General features: G+C 35.3%; 1 protein-coding gene across 1 annotated transcript in view; it reads left to right on the top strand.

The window, feature by feature from the left end:
* LOC148940953 (uncharacterized) overlaps positions 1 to 3,543 on the top strand; it is a 71,146-nt gene extending 67,603 nt beyond the window's left edge. The window contains exon 7 of the mRNA XM_089104764.1: positions 654 to 3,543. Within this exon, the coding sequence (XP_088960890.1) occupies positions 654 to 817 (164 nt within the window). The 3' untranslated portion in view covers positions 818 to 3,543. The remainder of the gene's footprint in view (positions 1 to 653) is intronic.
* The last annotated feature ends 14,188 nt before the right edge of the window (positions 3,544 to 17,731 follow it).

The raw sequence follows: 17,731 nt of genomic DNA, 5'->3' as shown, positions 1-17,731 counted from the left end.
TACGTGACTAAGACTTAAACAAGGCATAAGAAGTCTACCATTTCTTGAATACAATATATGCATATTGGAAGTATGTTAGTATTATGCTTTTTAAAACAGATATAGTCGCTGTTACGCCAAAAAGTTGTCTAACATTTTTGCACTTTTGAGGTGCTGTGAGATACCCTTTGCTAAGCTGTTTTGACAGGGAGGACCAGCGGGGTAATATAGCTAAGGAGGATCCTCCCTTTGAATGTAGTTTATTGACCTGTTTTAGTTAAATTATTTTAAAATATGCCTCAAATTTGGAATCAACAATCTAAGAAATCCTTATAAATCAATTTTGGTGAGAAAAAAAAACTAAAAAGAATGCAAGATATTAGCTTAATTTCATTCTTATTTCGTTAATTTCGATTTTACTTTAAAATTCATGCATTCGTCGTAATTTTAATAGTAAGTCAAATACAAAGTATTGATAACTTAGTTTTACGATTTGTAATAATCATAAATCATTAATCAATAATTGTAATTTTATAATTTTTGATAAGTTCTATAATTTTTAACAATTAGAAATTATACTTCTTAATTACAGATAATTAAAATTTTGTAATTTTTATTTTTTAATTATCAGTTTTCGTAATTAGAAGTCAAATTTTCTTTTCTTTTTTTTCCAGCTATTGTCGGTGGCGCTGTTGTCGGGTTACTTTTTGCCATTCTCGTTGTAATGTTCATAGTTTACAGAATGAGAAAGAAGGATGAAGGATCGTACATACTTGACGAAAAGCGTTCACCCACTAGCAATTCATACTCCAAATCAAGCAGAGAATTTTACGCGTAGATTTCCGTTCTTAATTTGAAATTGTGTCAAGTTATTTGTTTTGCCAGTTTGCATCTCCTTCCATCTTCATTACGTAACATTACGATGAAGGGGCGTTTTTAATTTTTGGAATCAGTTAATACTCTAAATAAGCTGGTTTTTTTTTAAGAACAATCAATTTTTCAGCATATTTTTCAACCTCATGTGAATTAATCTTGCCTTTTTTTTCTATGATTTAGTTGCAGCTTCGATCAAATGATTGATTCAATCCAATGTGTATTTTATGTTATTCTGGTTTATTTTATGACAAACTCTTCTGACCTAGATCGCAGTATTTTACCCTAAAAAAAACTTAAAAGGAGTACGAACCTTGCCTTGAACTATGAAATTTTAATGATTTTCAAATAGAGATTATACTAATCGTATAATCCAAATTTTCGTCAACATATGAGTTCAAAAAAAAATTAACTTAAGTAGTATCAGATTAGTCGCAATAGTGACTTAAGTTCGTGGCATAAATTAGAGACTTTAGCCCGGGCAGAACATTATATTAACATTTTATGTTTTTTTTTTTGTCTCGAGACAAGTTGAGTTAAGCATCGTTTACACGGAGGTCTAGCGATTTCCGGTTTTAAACATAAGATGAGTTATGTTTCGTTAAAACCTCTCGCCAAGCCCCAGCCGCATTTGTTTGAAATTATGGCGCAACAGCTTTGAAACGGAACGAAAGTTTTTGCAAATTGATATTTAATTATGAGAGAGAGTCTTGAAGAAACAAAAAAGTAAGACCGTGCTTATTTGAAAGATAAAAAGAAAGGCACAATAATCACTAATTTGGTTGGGAATTGTTTGTTAATCAAATAAATTGCATATACAGGTTCATGCCCAAATCCACTTGGCACAAAAAAAAAATGAAGTAGCATCTGTAAAACAAAATAAGCAAAGAGGGCAAGCAAACTCGAATAAGAAACACACCAGAAGAAAAAGGGATATTTCCGCCCTTTTTTGTTGAGAGGTCTTGTCGAAGCTCTACTGTTATGGAGTTTAAAAAGGGGTTGGATGCCATTTGTTCGTACCTTTCCATTTTTGAGGGGACAGGCTTCAATTTACATGTGAACGTTACTTTTAAGGACAAAAGATAAATCCCTAAATTAGCACATGAATCACTAGATTTTTGAATAGAATCCCTAAATCAACCAGAAAATCACAAAAATTTAGTGATTTTTCTTTGTCACCGGGTGGCAACCCTGCACAGGGGTCTCATTCTGGAATTGGGTGCTTGACTGCTACTTGTTTCAGCCGAGGGTCGAATTTTCCTTGCAAAGGGTATCTGCCTGGCCAGAAACAAAAGTTTAACTAGGTATACATTCGAACGTTTCTTACGCGATATAGATACATTATCAATTAGATACGTTATCACTCAGAAGCAGACATTATAAGTGTCAAACACCCGTCAAAGTTGCTCTATGAGTGGCATTGATTGAGACATTCCAAAACTTTCTTGATGCTACGCATGAACGGATGTTGCCGACACACAGATGTCTGGCGAGAAATATAATCATCTCAGCGCATAAGCGTTGCTAGGCGCTAGGCTTGCGAACACCCACTTTCAGAAGCGGTTTTTTATGCGCTAGATGTATATATTTTTGACTTGTCAGACGCAGACTTAAAGTGTCCAACATCTGTCAAAATTGCCCGGTTCTATTGACAGGGAGATTCCAAAACTTATATATTAGCAATACATTGATAAAACTGCACTGAGCTCTGACTGAACATTAGCGTGGCCACATGAATTAGTATGTGACACCATATGGCGATAAATTGGCGTCAATGTCGAAGCTACTGTTTGAAACAAGTGTCAAGTCATGGTTGAGCCCCACTCCTCCCCTAATTCCTTCTGATTGCAGTTTAATTTTCTATATTTATTATAAGAATTACCAGATTTTGTCTTCTTCCTTCCCTTATTTCCCAAAGTAAAATCACGATGGCTTGCCCAGTGTGGCAAGTTTCATAATTGAGTTCTAGAGTTTGCAATTTGTTTCATTGGCGGCCTCAAAAAGTGGCTCTTTCTGGCTGAATCCATCCGAACAGCCCGAACCTTTGCAAAAATTTTAAATTTGGTACAGGAGTAAACCCTCAACTGAACTTGAATACGATTCTAAATTAAAATTTGTTCATGTATAGAATCAAAGAATTATTTTTAGCGAAGTATTTTATTTATTTTTTACTTATTTTGTTTTAAATTGTGTGGCAACTATCTTGTATTGACAGCTTTTAAATGGCACTTAACCTTTTTTTTTTACCTGTCGTTTTTTCAATTGTAGCTAAATTGTAATTTAACCGTGTTAAAATGTAATTTAGTGACTTATAAAAATAAAGGTTATTATTATTATCGAAAATACAAATTATCAACAAATTAAATAATACAAGTAAAACTCAATTATATTGAACTCGAAATAATTGTAACTTCGGATTGATCTTTTTTCCATAGATGTTGCTGTGTTATTTACAATTCTTCTATGGGAATGATCCCTTACTCGTTTATCAGCAGTTTAAATAATTGACTAAAGGGCCGCTCTTACATACACCTAGTTATAATCTTTGCTGCAAGAGCTAATGTCTGAATTCCAGCCAATCAGAGCGAATGGTGAGCCAGCTTTTATTGTTATTGGTGAAAATTCAGGAACAAGTTGTAGCTCGAATTTTGACTATGCACCATGGTGACAATTCACGAAAATGAAAGGGGGTAGAAAGCAAGGTTTTTTTTTTTTTTTTTTTTTTTTTTTTTTTTTTTTTTTTTTTAATGAAGATACACAAAAATTGTATTTTTCCAGTTAAGAGGGTTGGGATTTTGGTATTTCCAAGTTCAGAAATAAAAAAAGACATTTCTCATATCCGTGTTGGGGAGAAAACGCGCCCTCCCTCCCTCCATTTGAAGCCGCTGGTAAGAACAGCACCTAAAGATGTTTGTCGGTAAATCTAGAATGATATGAAAGTACCCTAAAAAATAAAGTTAAGCTGTATTAATTTGTTTTAAATTATTCTGCAGCTGTCTTACATTGATACCTTTGGAAATGGCAGCTATAACTGAGAATTTTTGGTAATCGAATTTATTACTAGGAATTCAAAAAAACAAAAATAAAAATCGTGCTCATTAAAAAATTTAAAAAAACGTGCACTAATTATCAATTTAATTGGAAGTTGTTTTTTTAACAAAGAATGTAAATATTGTTCTGGGATGTTTAATATTCTAGAAGTTGTTATTTGTATACTTTAATGAACTATGCTCTACTTTAACTGTGAAGTATGTTTGGACATCCCCTTATCCTGTGCTTTTGCAATAGCTAAAATAGTACTTGAGCAGTAATACCTATTGAGTAATGGTGCGCGTAGTAAAAAGCGAGGAGATAACATAAATAATTGTGCCCCCGACCCGGGTCTATATTACAGCACTTCCTAAGGGTAGTGTGTCCTGTAGTTTGGAAATTACTGATTAATATTGGCTCTATTAATTTAATCTTTGTAATCGTGAATTTGCATTTTTTTTTTTTTTTTTTTTTTTTTTTTTTTTTTTACAAATATAAATTTTAACACACGGAAAAGTATTTTGCTAGAATATACGTCAAATTGTTTTGAATGAATTTCAGGATTGATAGAATGTGTCTTTTGTGCCAAACTACAAATATAACCGCGAAATATACTTCTTCATTTGGAGACAAGCTTGCATTTAGTATTTCTTTAACGTTTCAAAGGGTAAGATCATACCTGGATACAGTGGAGGACTAGAGAATCCCCTCTCCCCTCTCGAGACTGTCCCCATTCTTTTTTGGCAACTATAACTGATACTGGATATAGAGACGCTTTTCGCTGGTTGTGTTGTTTTCTTAGAAAAAACAGTAGAAACGAATCTTTCCTACTTAGGTGCGAAAATAGTATATTCTGCCAACTTTGTAAAAAAAAAATCTGACTTATCAGTATCTAAATTATTAAAGTAGTAATACTTATCAGATTCTTTTAGCCTATTTCTTAGTTATTATTTAATTCTGAGTTGCTGATTTTTCAAATTTTAGATTGTCTTTTGATGAAGTTCAACAATTGTGTATATAATCCTGCGTTGTTTTTTTCTCGATTTTTCCGGATAATAGGTTTAATGGTTAATTCTTTTTTGCTTGCTTAGTTTGTCTTTATTCTAATTCTACCATTTCTGGATTTAAGGGCATTATTACTTTATTCTAACCATTAATAAGACAAGGTCAAGGTTTATTTTTATCTTTGCCAATACCATACACGTAATATAAGGTAGATTGGAGATCCAAGGGTTGAAAGCATCGCAAGTATATTATCAAATTGAATACAAAGCACAGACAAAACATGTGTAATACAGCCGCCCAACTGAATTTTATTGCACCAATGAATTTGGTGCTTGTGCTCGTCTATTCTCAATTTCCCAGGCTCCTATCATGCATGAGCGTCATCTTACATGGCTTAAAGGCACTCGTATACCCGACCTTTTTTTTAACGTTCTAAGATAGGGCATATAGACCAGGGTCGCCGACTGCCGACGTCTAAAAAGAATGCAAGTCAAGGCCAAAAAAAGTGCTTTTTGCTAACAAAGAGTGCAAGTTAAAAGGTTTGTGCATCCCCTCTTCTGCGCCACCTCTGAGGTAAAAAGTTCATTTCACACAAAAAAAGTGGAAGTTGGCAACCCTGTTCCTTGGGTTAAATTCACTTTTGTCGAATATGCCAACTACTGACGCTTAAAGTGAATGAAAACTGACACCCAAAAAGAGTGCATTTCACACGAAAAGTGTGCAAGTTGGCAACCCTGATATAGACATCTGTATCATATACTTTTTGTCTGTGATACAAAGGAACCTGGTTAAAGGGGAAAAACATTGCCAAATAAAGTAATCATTTGTATTTTCTTCGGTTTCAATTCGTTGTGCCAATGACCAAAGGGTGTGTTTATTGTTTTTTAGAAATTGTTCCTTTAAGACTGTACTTTTCCATTTGATTCACTAGCAACATATGTAAATAAGTAATTACTTTTGCAAAATCTATGGTAAAGCCATCTAGGATTAAAACATTTCAGCCCATTGACTCAAATGCCGCCATACATAGTTTGTGTACTGTTAACAGTAGAGCCTGACAATAGGCATTAAAAAAACGTTGTATATACTCTATTATGAGGAACCGACACAAATTATTTGCCCCCCCCCCCATCCCCCCACCCCAAAAAAACGACCTGGAAATTTCAGAATGATCCACCAGGGACAAAATATAGTAGATCTAACAAAACTAGGTAACAACTACTTACTGTTTTAATGAGACTTTTGTTAACAATAATGAACAAGAAATACTGGCTTGGCTCCAGGCTCAAGTGTACATGTCGTGTAACATCACATAATTGATTGCTGAGCTGAAGAGTAGTGATTGGCCGAAAGTTACCAACATAGGCAATTATATAGGTTGATATAACAGTACTTCATTTGTATACTAATGAAGGTGTTCACCATTTAATTTTCAAAGATCTTTTCTAGCATAAATTATTCAAACTAAAATGTTCCCTTTTAAAGCCTTTGTTATGTTTTCGGTCTCCTGTCAAATTATGACAGCAGGGATATGCCCTTTGGTTTTGAGGAATGACGACAATTGCGTTCAGTTTTTGCGATTTATCATATTTAGGTCCTTTCCAGATTTATTGCTGTTGCGAAAATTTCATACCCCTAAATATATTGGTTTGTGATAACAGTTAACTGGGCCACCGACCCGTTGATCAAGATTGGGGTTGACTACGGAAAAGTAATTTTTTTTTTTTTTTTTTGCAATTAAAAAATTATGAATGAAAGCTCTGGCGTAATTCATTAAATTTGCATTTACGGTAGGGAGTTTTAACTTGGCCTTTCGAATCACCAAAGTCGATTTGCTTTCTGATAAAGCTAAGGATCTCTTGTCTATTTTGTTATATATCATTGGCTAATAGTTTGTATAGACCGTTTTTTGTTTATTTAATAAAGGCTTCACGGGTTGCAAATTTACGTCTGACAGTAAGAATTATTTTTACTCATTTTTTGTAGTTATTTAATTGGCAGTTATTTATAACGTTGTCTGATATTAGCCTGAAATAGTTTTTGGCTGACCTGGGATGTAACTTCTGTTTTTGAAAACATTATTTCGTAGTAATTTCATTTTAAAATTACTTTCGCATATAAACCCTTTTGAATAACTTAAAAAAGAAAAATTTCGAATGCTGACCAATGATCTGCTTTGCGCAGGTATCGAACTCCTGATTCTCTGCCTTCGGCTGGGAGTACAATGCGTATAGCCTATAGCAAATAGCAAAGGGAGTACAATAGTCTATAGCAAATCATCCGACGCTTCCCGTGTTTTTCCAGCAGATGTCTTCTGGAACCCATTTAGAGCTGGGTCGACTCTGGTTGAGCTTACAGTGGCACACCATTGACCTCTGTTCCAAACCAAATTACAAGCCACACAAGGACTTGAACCTCCTGACCTCAGGATTTCAAGTCTGGAGCGTTGACCTCTAAGCGAGGAAGGCTTCCGAATAACGATACGTATACTATTGTTGTTTCAAGAAAGACTGAAATTAATTCATATCCACAAAAATGACATGGGTCTAGATTGTAACGGAAAAATAATAATAGCAATGGGATGATCAATATATAGAACCGTCGAATAGTAATTATTTAAAATTGTAATACGTAGAGCTGTTTAACATACAGTGTATTGAAATAGTAAAATGATATAATAATGAGAATTGAAATAGTACTTAAAAGATTCTACGGAGATTTCGATACCGAAGCCACTCACCAGGTTGGTGTCGAATTGTAAAAGCATCAATTTACTGGTGTCTAACCAAGTTTAACTGAATTTAATGCCAAGTTTAGATGCATTAGTTTTTCGGTCCCTAAAAATGGTAACGGAGAAGTGATATAACGTTCACATCCCTAACGTAGAGGGTATACAATGATAAACTATTCAAAAATGCTTCAAATGAATTGAATAAAGCTCTGAATAATGACGGGTTCAAATCCTGATAAAGGCAAAGTTCAATCCTTGGAAATATATGATTTGAATAAAATTCAGGAAAGGAAGGTGAAACCGTTAAGACCTTTTCCCCGAATGAGAATGTCAAAACAAACATCCGAATTTACAAGGTGGAAAAGGGTACCAATTCTAGCTCCCTTTCTTTCATCGGTAATACGATTAGATATGAAGCATCGGATCTGTGCAATTTTTGTTTATTTGTAAATGCATTACAGTGGTTTTGCCATCCGTCTAGCTTAAGTTCATATGTGATTATTAGCCACAGTGTAAAATGGTCGAACCTTTTTTCTCTTTTAAGTTTAGGTTTTGACTTATCAGAAAAGTATTTAAGAAGGCATTTTTTCATTCAGAGAAGTACATTAATTTGTGCTATGTATGGGCTATCTTGACCTTTTTAGGACTACTATGTAAAATTGTATTCGTTTTTTTTTTCAGTTATTTTACTCTGTGGTTATGTTTATAACGAAAAAATACACGTTGTGCCATTTTTATGATTTGTCTGTCTATTTAGAAATAATAGAGGTATTTTTTTTCGGCATCAAAAATATTGTTTATTTCTGGTCCTTTTTTTCATTAGCAAAAATATTAGTGGAGGAAAAATACATTTTGACCTTGGAAAATTGTAATGAAATTTTTTTTTTCACCAAAATGTTCAGAAAAATCAGCTTAATCACACAAAGTAAATTTCCCCGAACACCCCTTGGACAACTGCCCGAAATACCCTTGAAGGGGGAAAATGAGGTAGGGAAACCAGAATTTCTATTAAGGCGTATTTTGGGGTTTAATTGGTCATTTCCTATCAAATCAAGAGCGACAAATCCCAATCTGGCGTCGGAAATGAAGTTTTCGTACCTCATTATCGATTTTCACGGAATAGGTGGGAGGTGTAAAGTTCGCAGATCATTATTTGCCGGGTTCCTGGTGCTGAAAAATTATTTTTTATCAAATAAAATACTCTACTACCAAATATGAGGTCAAAAAGCAGTTTTTTTTGCTTTTCACCTCGAAGGGACCTGTAACATGAGGGGTTGCTAAGTATAACATCTTGAAAACACCTTCAATCGAGAAAAAACCTTCCGATGAATCAGTTATAAAAAGGAACGTTTAGAACTAAAAAGGAACGAAAAGGAACGTAATTTAATCATAAAAACATTTTGATTTTAGAGCAGAGTCCTAAAGCTGATTCTTCTTCTTCCTTGTCCTCGTTATCGTTCTCATCCTGTCTTGCTGCAGAGTTAGTACATAACCCTCCTTTTTACTCCCCACAGGCAAAGCTGCAGGGTAAACCATTCCGACGGCAGTTGCATCTGAGCAACTCGCACCCGCTGGTGTTCTGGTAAAGCATCTGCCGTAATGGGAAGATGTATATTCCGTAACGAAGAGAGGGACAAACCACACTGGTTGGTGGGGTCCTCAAGGCTCGCACCTTGACATAGTTCTGGTCTTGTCATTGCTTTTCCCTTTGTATATGCGGAGCAAAGCTTTCTTTCTAGCTCCGGCGATCTCCTCGTGGTTGGATTCTGGTGTCATGAAGATCTTGCAAGCATCCTCAAAAATCCCATCTTTAAGTGACCCGGAAACCACTGCTGGTTTCCCTACTTCGTGAAGTCTAGATGTTGTATCGCAGCCAGACATTGCATGGCAAACGAGTAGATTTTTTGCTGCTTTGGTTTCTAGTTTGTTCTTGATCCCTTTTATATATTATACTTGCCCATTATTTCCTTGTGTGTTTGTCAGCATAAAGAGATTACATGCATCATGCTTGGTATGGTACAGCAGAAGGACTAATAGGTCGGCATCATTCCCAACGAAAGTGGTCGACGAAGTTTCAGCGCAACTGACTGTAGTTTGAACAACTGAAGACATCGGCATCATCCTGAGGATGTAGAACTTTGCATCCTGAGTTCACCAGTTTTCAGTAGGTAGGTCGATTAAGTATTGTTTATTTTTGAGATTTCTGAGAAATTCCTCCTTACTTTTTATGATCTTCATGTTAGGAGAGAATTCAATCGTCTGACATGACAAACCTTTAGTTCTCTTCAGCTGTGTGTAACTTTTCGTCGTCGGTGTATCAGTGTAAGAGTTGAAAACTACCGCTGCCTGGCCAAAATGTCTTGTAGCGTAATCTACGTAAGATCCTGCCACATGGGCGCCCATAAGCTGAATTTTAGGGAGGGGCTTACCTGGTCGGGTCGACACTTCCGATGCTGTATAATAGAAATCTCAAAATAAAAATATAAGGCAGCGTTTTTTTCAGCCAGTGGGGGGGGGGGGCTTTTGCCCCTGCCCGTCCCCCCTTTATGGGTGCCCCTCTAGACATATTTTTAGAGTCAGAATTGCATCCTAAATCCAGATACAACATTCATTTGCCTCAGCAATGAGCTTTGCCCTCAACCTAAATATATACCCTGAATTGTACATTTGCATTGAATTTTCCATTGTTTCGACAATGTGGAATAGAGACGTACGGAGAATTCAATGCCCATGACGCTGAGCAAAGAAGACGGCTTAGTGGTGGTTTTGGCGATATATTTACTTCGTTTTTGTTATTCCCAGGGTGAAAACTATCCTTATTTTTATTTTGTGTGTCTGTTGGTTCATATATTTTTTTCAATTTATCTTACATCCACTGTAGCCAGTGTAGTCTCAGGAGCCATTTAAAGACAAGTGTATAGGAAATTAGGTTAGTGGGCCAAGTGCTTCAAAGCTTTTAAAGCATCAAACACAAGCTAATAATAAGAACATATTGGGATATTTTGGGATTTGTTGACAAATTAATTAGAGTTCTTCTGAACTAGGATAAGGAATCCCTAGCTTAGGAAAGGCCACAACCAGAATTTTTTATTCAACTTTACAAAATGCAACAATTTGTTTGTATGAAATTTTGCTACTTTGTTGAGTTTGTGGCGGGCTGAGTTTAACCTAATTTCCTCTACACTTGTCTTTAAATAGCTTCTGAGTCTACACTGGCTACAGTGGATGTAAGATAAATCGAAAAAAAAATATGAACCAACAGAAACACAAAATTTGGGGTGGGGGACCCTTTAATTCCTCCTTCTGGATACGGTCTTGCCCCTATGAACACACCAATGTGTGAATCACTGAAAGGTTGTAACTAATAACCAATTTTCTCCAATAATATCAAGGAAGGTATAAAGTTCCACAACAAATTTTAGGAACACAAATACCAGTACACTGAATAAATTTGCGTAAATTACTTCCTCCTCGTGCCGTGTTACCAAGTCTGCCGTCAATTATATGGCTCTCTGTGATTCTCAGACAGGCAGAAAAACAAAGAATAAAATCGAATATTTCGGCCGACTTCCATTCAGCAACCCTTAGTATAAAAGAATAGAAAAACAGATAAAAGTAAAGATTCCTCGTTTTGGATTGTTATTTTCTGAGATTCCTTTCTTTTAATTTTGTTCAGTTTGTGGTAAAGCTTTCTAATTTAGTTAATTATTAATTTAGTAAAAATATATAAGACACAAATATGAAGTTTTGAAATACCACTTTTTATTAAGATAAGGAACATATTCTGCTAAGTTCTGTTTAACGGGAAATTGAGAAATTACCACTTCCTAGCGATTACGTGGGAAGGTGTGGTTGATAAAAATGTATAAAAGATACATTTTATCGGAAGAAAAAATCTTATACTAACTATATGCCGGACTGACCTCTGGTCCGTGATTTCAGAAATACTTTGGGACTTTGTCTTATCATTGTAAGTGTCTGTATCTTATTTATATATTATTGTTGTTTTTGAGACTTGTGGTCTACTTGGGACAGCCAGTCCCAGTAGACGGAATATATCCGATTATATTATATGGTAAATGAATAAAAGTATTGTATTTTAGACAAACTCTCTACGATCTATTTTTAGCCTCTCGAATATACTCAGTCGGTACGCCTCATTAGTTCGGTCATAGCCTAAGGCACGCTACCAAAGTTTAATTACCTTAGGGCCAGAGTTTATCTCCCCTATAAAGGGAGAATAGAGGCATCTACGACTACAACCCCCAAATACCATAAATTAACACTTCACAACAACTGGTGGTCGCTAGAAAAACTGGGTCGAGAAGGCTAGATAAAAATGGCAGATTGAAAGTAGATTGAAAAAAAATGGTATTACCAGAGGAAAAAACGACTTCCCTATCAACAGTACTTGAAATTGAAAAAATTATACCTGAATACGCGGAATATTCAGATGTAGATGAGTTTATCGAAAAATTAAAAATTTTCGACGAACTAACTGAATCATTTGAAGATAAGGTCAAAGAGCAATGCGTTGCAGCCAGATTAAAGGGAAGCGCCCTTAAACATTTTGAGGCAATTAAGGAAAAAGAGCCAAAGGACATCAGTACTCTAATTGAATCTTTTAAAACAAGATTCATAGAGACAAGCATCTCCGAGAGGCTAAGAACAGAGGTAGTCACATTCGATACCTCAACTAGTATCAGGGAATATGCAGACAAAATTTGTAGATCCGTGTGTTTACAATTAGAGAAAGGCGGAAATGACGAGACAGTACAGAAAGTACAACTACATACTTTTACCCAAGGGTTACCAAAAAAGTTATTAAGACTATTATTATCGCGAAAACATGAAAATTAAGAGCAGGGTATATTACTATTCGAAACAGAGGTAAAAATTGACGAGGCTATGAAAAAGTTTGACCAGATATCAATAAATACCGCAGAATCCCAAAAAAATATAAAATATGAAAGATGACAAAAAAGAGTGAGCTTCTAAGAGCCGTATCGTGAAACAAACAGACGCGACAGAGGCCGAGGGTCACCGTCTAGGGAGATAGCTGACAAATTCCACGACCTTGAGAGATTAGCAGCAAATAACTATAGAAAATATGGGCACCCTCCCCCACCAAAGACAGATAGTTGGGGAACCAACAAGGACAGATCAAAAATATTTAGAAATATTCAGGAAACAAACAAACAATTTAAGAGAAAATTTTATTGCTATTATTGTAGCAAAACAAACCACTATGTAGCAGATGGCTGGCATAGAATACGCAAAGAAGGCCAGACGTACAATACAAGACACCAGTTCAGAACGCAAGGGGAGATAAATTTAGGAAGACAGGGAACAAATAATACTTGGCAAACACCTAATAATATTCCTGAATTTAGGCCTAGAAGGCAAACGGTTAATAATACCCAGGGTCAAAGTAGCAGCGCTGAAGAAAATTGGGATAATCCCAGAAATTTTTGGCCAAACAGTGGGCATTTAAACGGAGAAACCAGCCTGTAAGGGTCGACAGAGCTGTTTCCTTACAAAGACCCCTATATAGTTTAGAATGTTGTGATACAAATGCAAATAATAATAATCTACCAATTCTGCGTTGTTTTAAAATTGAGTGTTTTCAAAATTTACCATGTTTACTAGATACAGGCGCATCTAAATCATTAATTCGAGAGGAAGTTTTTAATAGGTCTCTTCCAAGTGTCGAAAATAGAGTAAGCAGATGCCAAAATACCCTAACATCAGTGACAGGGCACTAGCTGAGAGTTTTAGGAGAATGTCCACTAAAATTTAGTGCAGGGGATAAATAAATAACAGTAACAGTGATAATATGCAAGCAGCTACCATTTCCTTGCATTCTAGGAGTAGATGCGATCAGAAAATATGGGATTGTATGGGAACCCATATCCAATACAATCACAATAAACCAGGCAAATGAAAGTAATAGGCAAATTTGCGTAACAACAAATAAAAAAAGTGATGATATAAAATTTAACCTAAAAATCTGCGGAAAAATCACCATAGAATGCTGACCGACATCTCAATTTATAGCTGAATTAAATGAAAAAGAGGGACCCATGAATACAATTGAGGCTGTAATAGGGGGGTACATCCTACGGGAACAACCAATGATTTTTGTGGAAAATCAAGCTATAAAAATTGGAAAGGGCATAACATACTTAAAACTATCAAATCTAAGTAATGATAAAATAAAACTGAACCAGGTAGAACTTGGATCAGTAGAAAAGATTTCAAATTCAGAAATAAAATCTCTAAACAGTCCAGAATTAAGCGTAAACTTCACTAGCCACGAACATTTATCCTCATTAAAACCACAACCACAAGAAGAGTATGCAATGGCGAAAACGGATTTTTTGCAACAATTTGATTTAAAACATTTACCGGAAAACGTAAAAACTAGGGTGGAAAATAATCTTTGGGATTTTAAATGGACTTTTGCAAGACACAAAGCAGATTCGGGATTAACTCCCTTACTTACTCACAAGATATCAACAGAGGGCCCCCCAATCAAAAAGTCACGGCATAAAATATCTTATCATTTAAAGCCATGGCTAGGTAGCCTAATAAAAAAAATGGAAGATCAGAGTATAATTGAAGAAATCAGTAGTGATTGGTGCTTTCCATTAGTAATAGTCAGAAAAAAAGATAACACCTGGAGACTATGTATAGACTTTAGATCACTAAACGCCGTCACGATTAAAGACGTGATGAAGCTACCAAGAATTGATTCGATTTTAGATGCCTTAGGGGGTTCAAAATATTAAACTAGTTTTGATTTAATAGCAGGATATTGGCAAATCACTTTAGATGCAAAAACTAAGCATAAGGCTACAGTAATCTTAGACGATGGCAGAACGTTCACATTTCAACGTATGCCATTTGACTTATCATTTAGTCCAAATTGTTTTAGTCGCCTAATCAATTTGGTATTAAAAGATAACGAACCAGGAAGGAAAAAAGATACTTTGGCTTATTTAGATGATGTAATTCTGTTTAATGAAAACTTGGAAGACCACTTGGTCGGACTTAGAAAAATACTGGAAAAGTTTGAAAAAGCAGGCTTAAAATTAAAACCAGGAAAGTTAAAAATAGTAGTACCAAAATTAGTATTTCTTTGACACCTAATAAACCAAGGTACTGGTTCACCAAATACAGAAAAATTTACGGTAATAGAAAATATACAGCCTCCTAAAGATCAAAATAGCCGCAGATCAGTTTGTGGGTCGTTAAGCTATTTTAGACGATATATTGAAAATTATGCCACAATAGCACAACCTTTGACGAACCTTTTAAAGAAATCAGGTAAATTCGAATGTCCAGAGGATGCAAAACAAGCGTTAAATGAAACAAAAAGGCAGTTATTACTGGCACCAATACTAAAACTACCAGATTTTTCACAAGACTTCTGTTTGCGAACAAATGCTTCGGGGTAGTCTATAGGGGCCAGATTGTTAAACATTAATTCTGAAGGAGTAGAATCAATAGTTCAACACGCCAGTAGGTCACTGACGGAAGCAGAAAAAAAATACCCGACAGTTGAAAGGGAGTGTTTAGCAGTTTTAGTATTTACAGAATATTTTCGACAATTTTTACTTGGGAAAAAATTTATTTTACGAGTAGACCAAAAATCATTAGTTTGGCTACATACGATGCAAAATACTTCAGCCCGGCTGACACGGTGGATACTGCGTCTGCAAGCATATTCATATACTCCAATATATATAAAGGGCCGCACAAATATTTTACCAGACTATTTATCACGAAATCCAGATAGGAAAGAAAATGTGATAGCAACCATCCAGAACGAACTGGAAGGGGTAGAAATACTGTCTAATGAAAATATTTCAAAGCATCAAAATAAAGATGATTTTTGTTTAGCAATGAAATCCTTTTTATCAAAAGGAACGGAACCATCGCAAGAATATAAAAAATGACTTAAAAATTATTCCAGTAATTCCAAAATCTCTGGAAGGAGAGGTTTTACAGATGGCACATTCAACGATTGGCTGTCACATGGGGGAAGCAAAAACTATGGGGAGACTGAAGGAAAATTTTTATTTTCCAGAAATGTACTCAAAAGTAAAAGCTTTTATACAAAGCTGCCAAGAGTGCGCCAAACAAAAGTCGCCACCAAAGACCCCTAGGGCTGAAATATGTCAATACACCACCTCTTCAGGGGTAGGAAAAAATAATGTCAATAGACATTTGGGGATCCGGAGGAAGTTTACCAGTTTTCAGGTAAGGAAACAGGTGCGTACTAACCATAGTAGACCAGTCTAATTAATATTTATACGCTTTTTCAATTAAAGATGAAAAGACAAAAACCATTGCGAGAGTTTTGGTCAATCGCCTATTTTTGGAACACGAGATTTTCCCTAGAGTTTTACTTAGCGACAATTGGCCATGTTTTAGAGCCAAATTATTAGACGAAATTACAGAATATCTGGGGGTTAGACGATGGTTTACCTCGTCTTACCTGGCAGCAGCTAATGGAAAGGTTGAACGTAAGCATAGAGAATTAGATTACATGTTGGGAATACATGCAAGAGATGAAAATGAAAATTGGCAAGAAAATTTACTGTTTGTAATCTTTGCAATAAATACGGCTTTTTCAAGTACCTTAAAAGAAACGCCATTCTTTTTGCAACATGTAAGGGATCCCAGAACTTGTTTAGATGAAACACAAAAAGACAAGATATTTTACAACCTAGGCCAATATCAGCAAGAGATGGTAAGGCGAATGAAAAAAGCTATGGAACAAGTTAAAGACAATCTGGAAGATGCGAAAACAGAACAAAAAGACAAAAATGACAGAACAAGTAAAAATAAAACGAGTTACTGTTTAGGAGATTTGGTTTATGTTTACAAAACGAATCTGGAAGGAGCAAAAAAGTTAAAACCGAAATGGGAGGGACCCTACAGGATTATAAAAATTCTACCAAATAACTTAACATATGTTCTAAAGCATCAGCATAAGGAAAAGGAAGAAATAGTACACCACAATAGATGAAAAAGGGATATTTTTCAAAACCGTGGAAAACAGAGCCTATACTGTCAGAAGAAGAAATAGAGGACACGATCTCACCCGTATATATCAGAAGACCATATGAATTTTATGACTTTTTTAACGACCACAACAGTTGGGAGAAGTGGAAAGAATATTTAGCCCAGTCTTGGCTACAAACGTTCCAAAACAAACAAGATAAAAAAGGAAAAGTTCAATATTCATCGGATACTAGTGATAAAAGCGACAGAGAAGAGCCTCAAACACAACCTACTGGTTTAAGACATAATAAACCAGAGGTTAAATCCAAAGAGGAAGAAAAATTGGAAGAAACCAAAGAATTATCTGATTTTCGTACGCTAGACTCACCTACAGTCTTAACGCAAAAATGGCTTTTGGAACAAACGCCATCTACCAGACACGAGCTAACAGAATTTAAAACCGAATATTAGTTGACAGAAATCAAGATAGCTAAACCTGGGCCCTCGTCAAGAAAACCTTCCTTGAGAGAAAAATTATAAAGAACAGTAAAGAAACCAATAACAAAACAAAAAGTTCCTTTGTCAGTCATATAAATTGCTAAATCACTTATGAAAAAGGCGAAAAATGCAGAGAAACAAAGATTGAAGATATATGACGAGGCAACAAAACAGCACTCGGACTCAGAGCCTTGTAAGCCACACTATAGAAACCACGGAAAAACTTGCCAATATTATTAAGAAAAAAAGCAAAAATTTGGAGTCCAAAACTCGGACCAGGAAACAGAAAAAGGCAGAACAAGTGCAGCCCCCAGCAGATTAATATTTGAATAAAACAGTAATAACAAAAAAAAAAATAAAAATAAATATATATTTAATAAAAATCAAACGAGTATAAAAGCCACTAAAGAATTAAAAAAAAGGGGGGATAATTTAAAAAAAACGAAGCAGGTTAGTTTACTGAAATGGGGTCATTGGAAGCTAGCAAATTTGGAGTTGAGCTCAACCACTGCTGGTCTCTCGTTGTTAAGTAAATGCGAAGCATCTACTAACCTTTGACTCTCTGAGGTGACACTTTCAGTCGAATTGGAAAAAAAATATTTG

The sequence above is a fragment of the Artemia sp. Qi Xiang Cuo genome, chromosome 19 (assembly GCF_049724085.1).
Source record: "Artemia sp. Qi Xiang Cuo chromosome 19, ASM4972408v1, whole genome shotgun sequence".
Lineage (NCBI taxonomy): Eukaryota > Metazoa > Arthropoda > Branchiopoda > Anostraca > Artemiidae > Artemia > Artemia sp. Qi Xiang Cuo.
The sequence above is the reverse complement of the archived record's forward strand: the minus strand, read 5'-3'. Positions and strand labels throughout refer to the sequence as shown.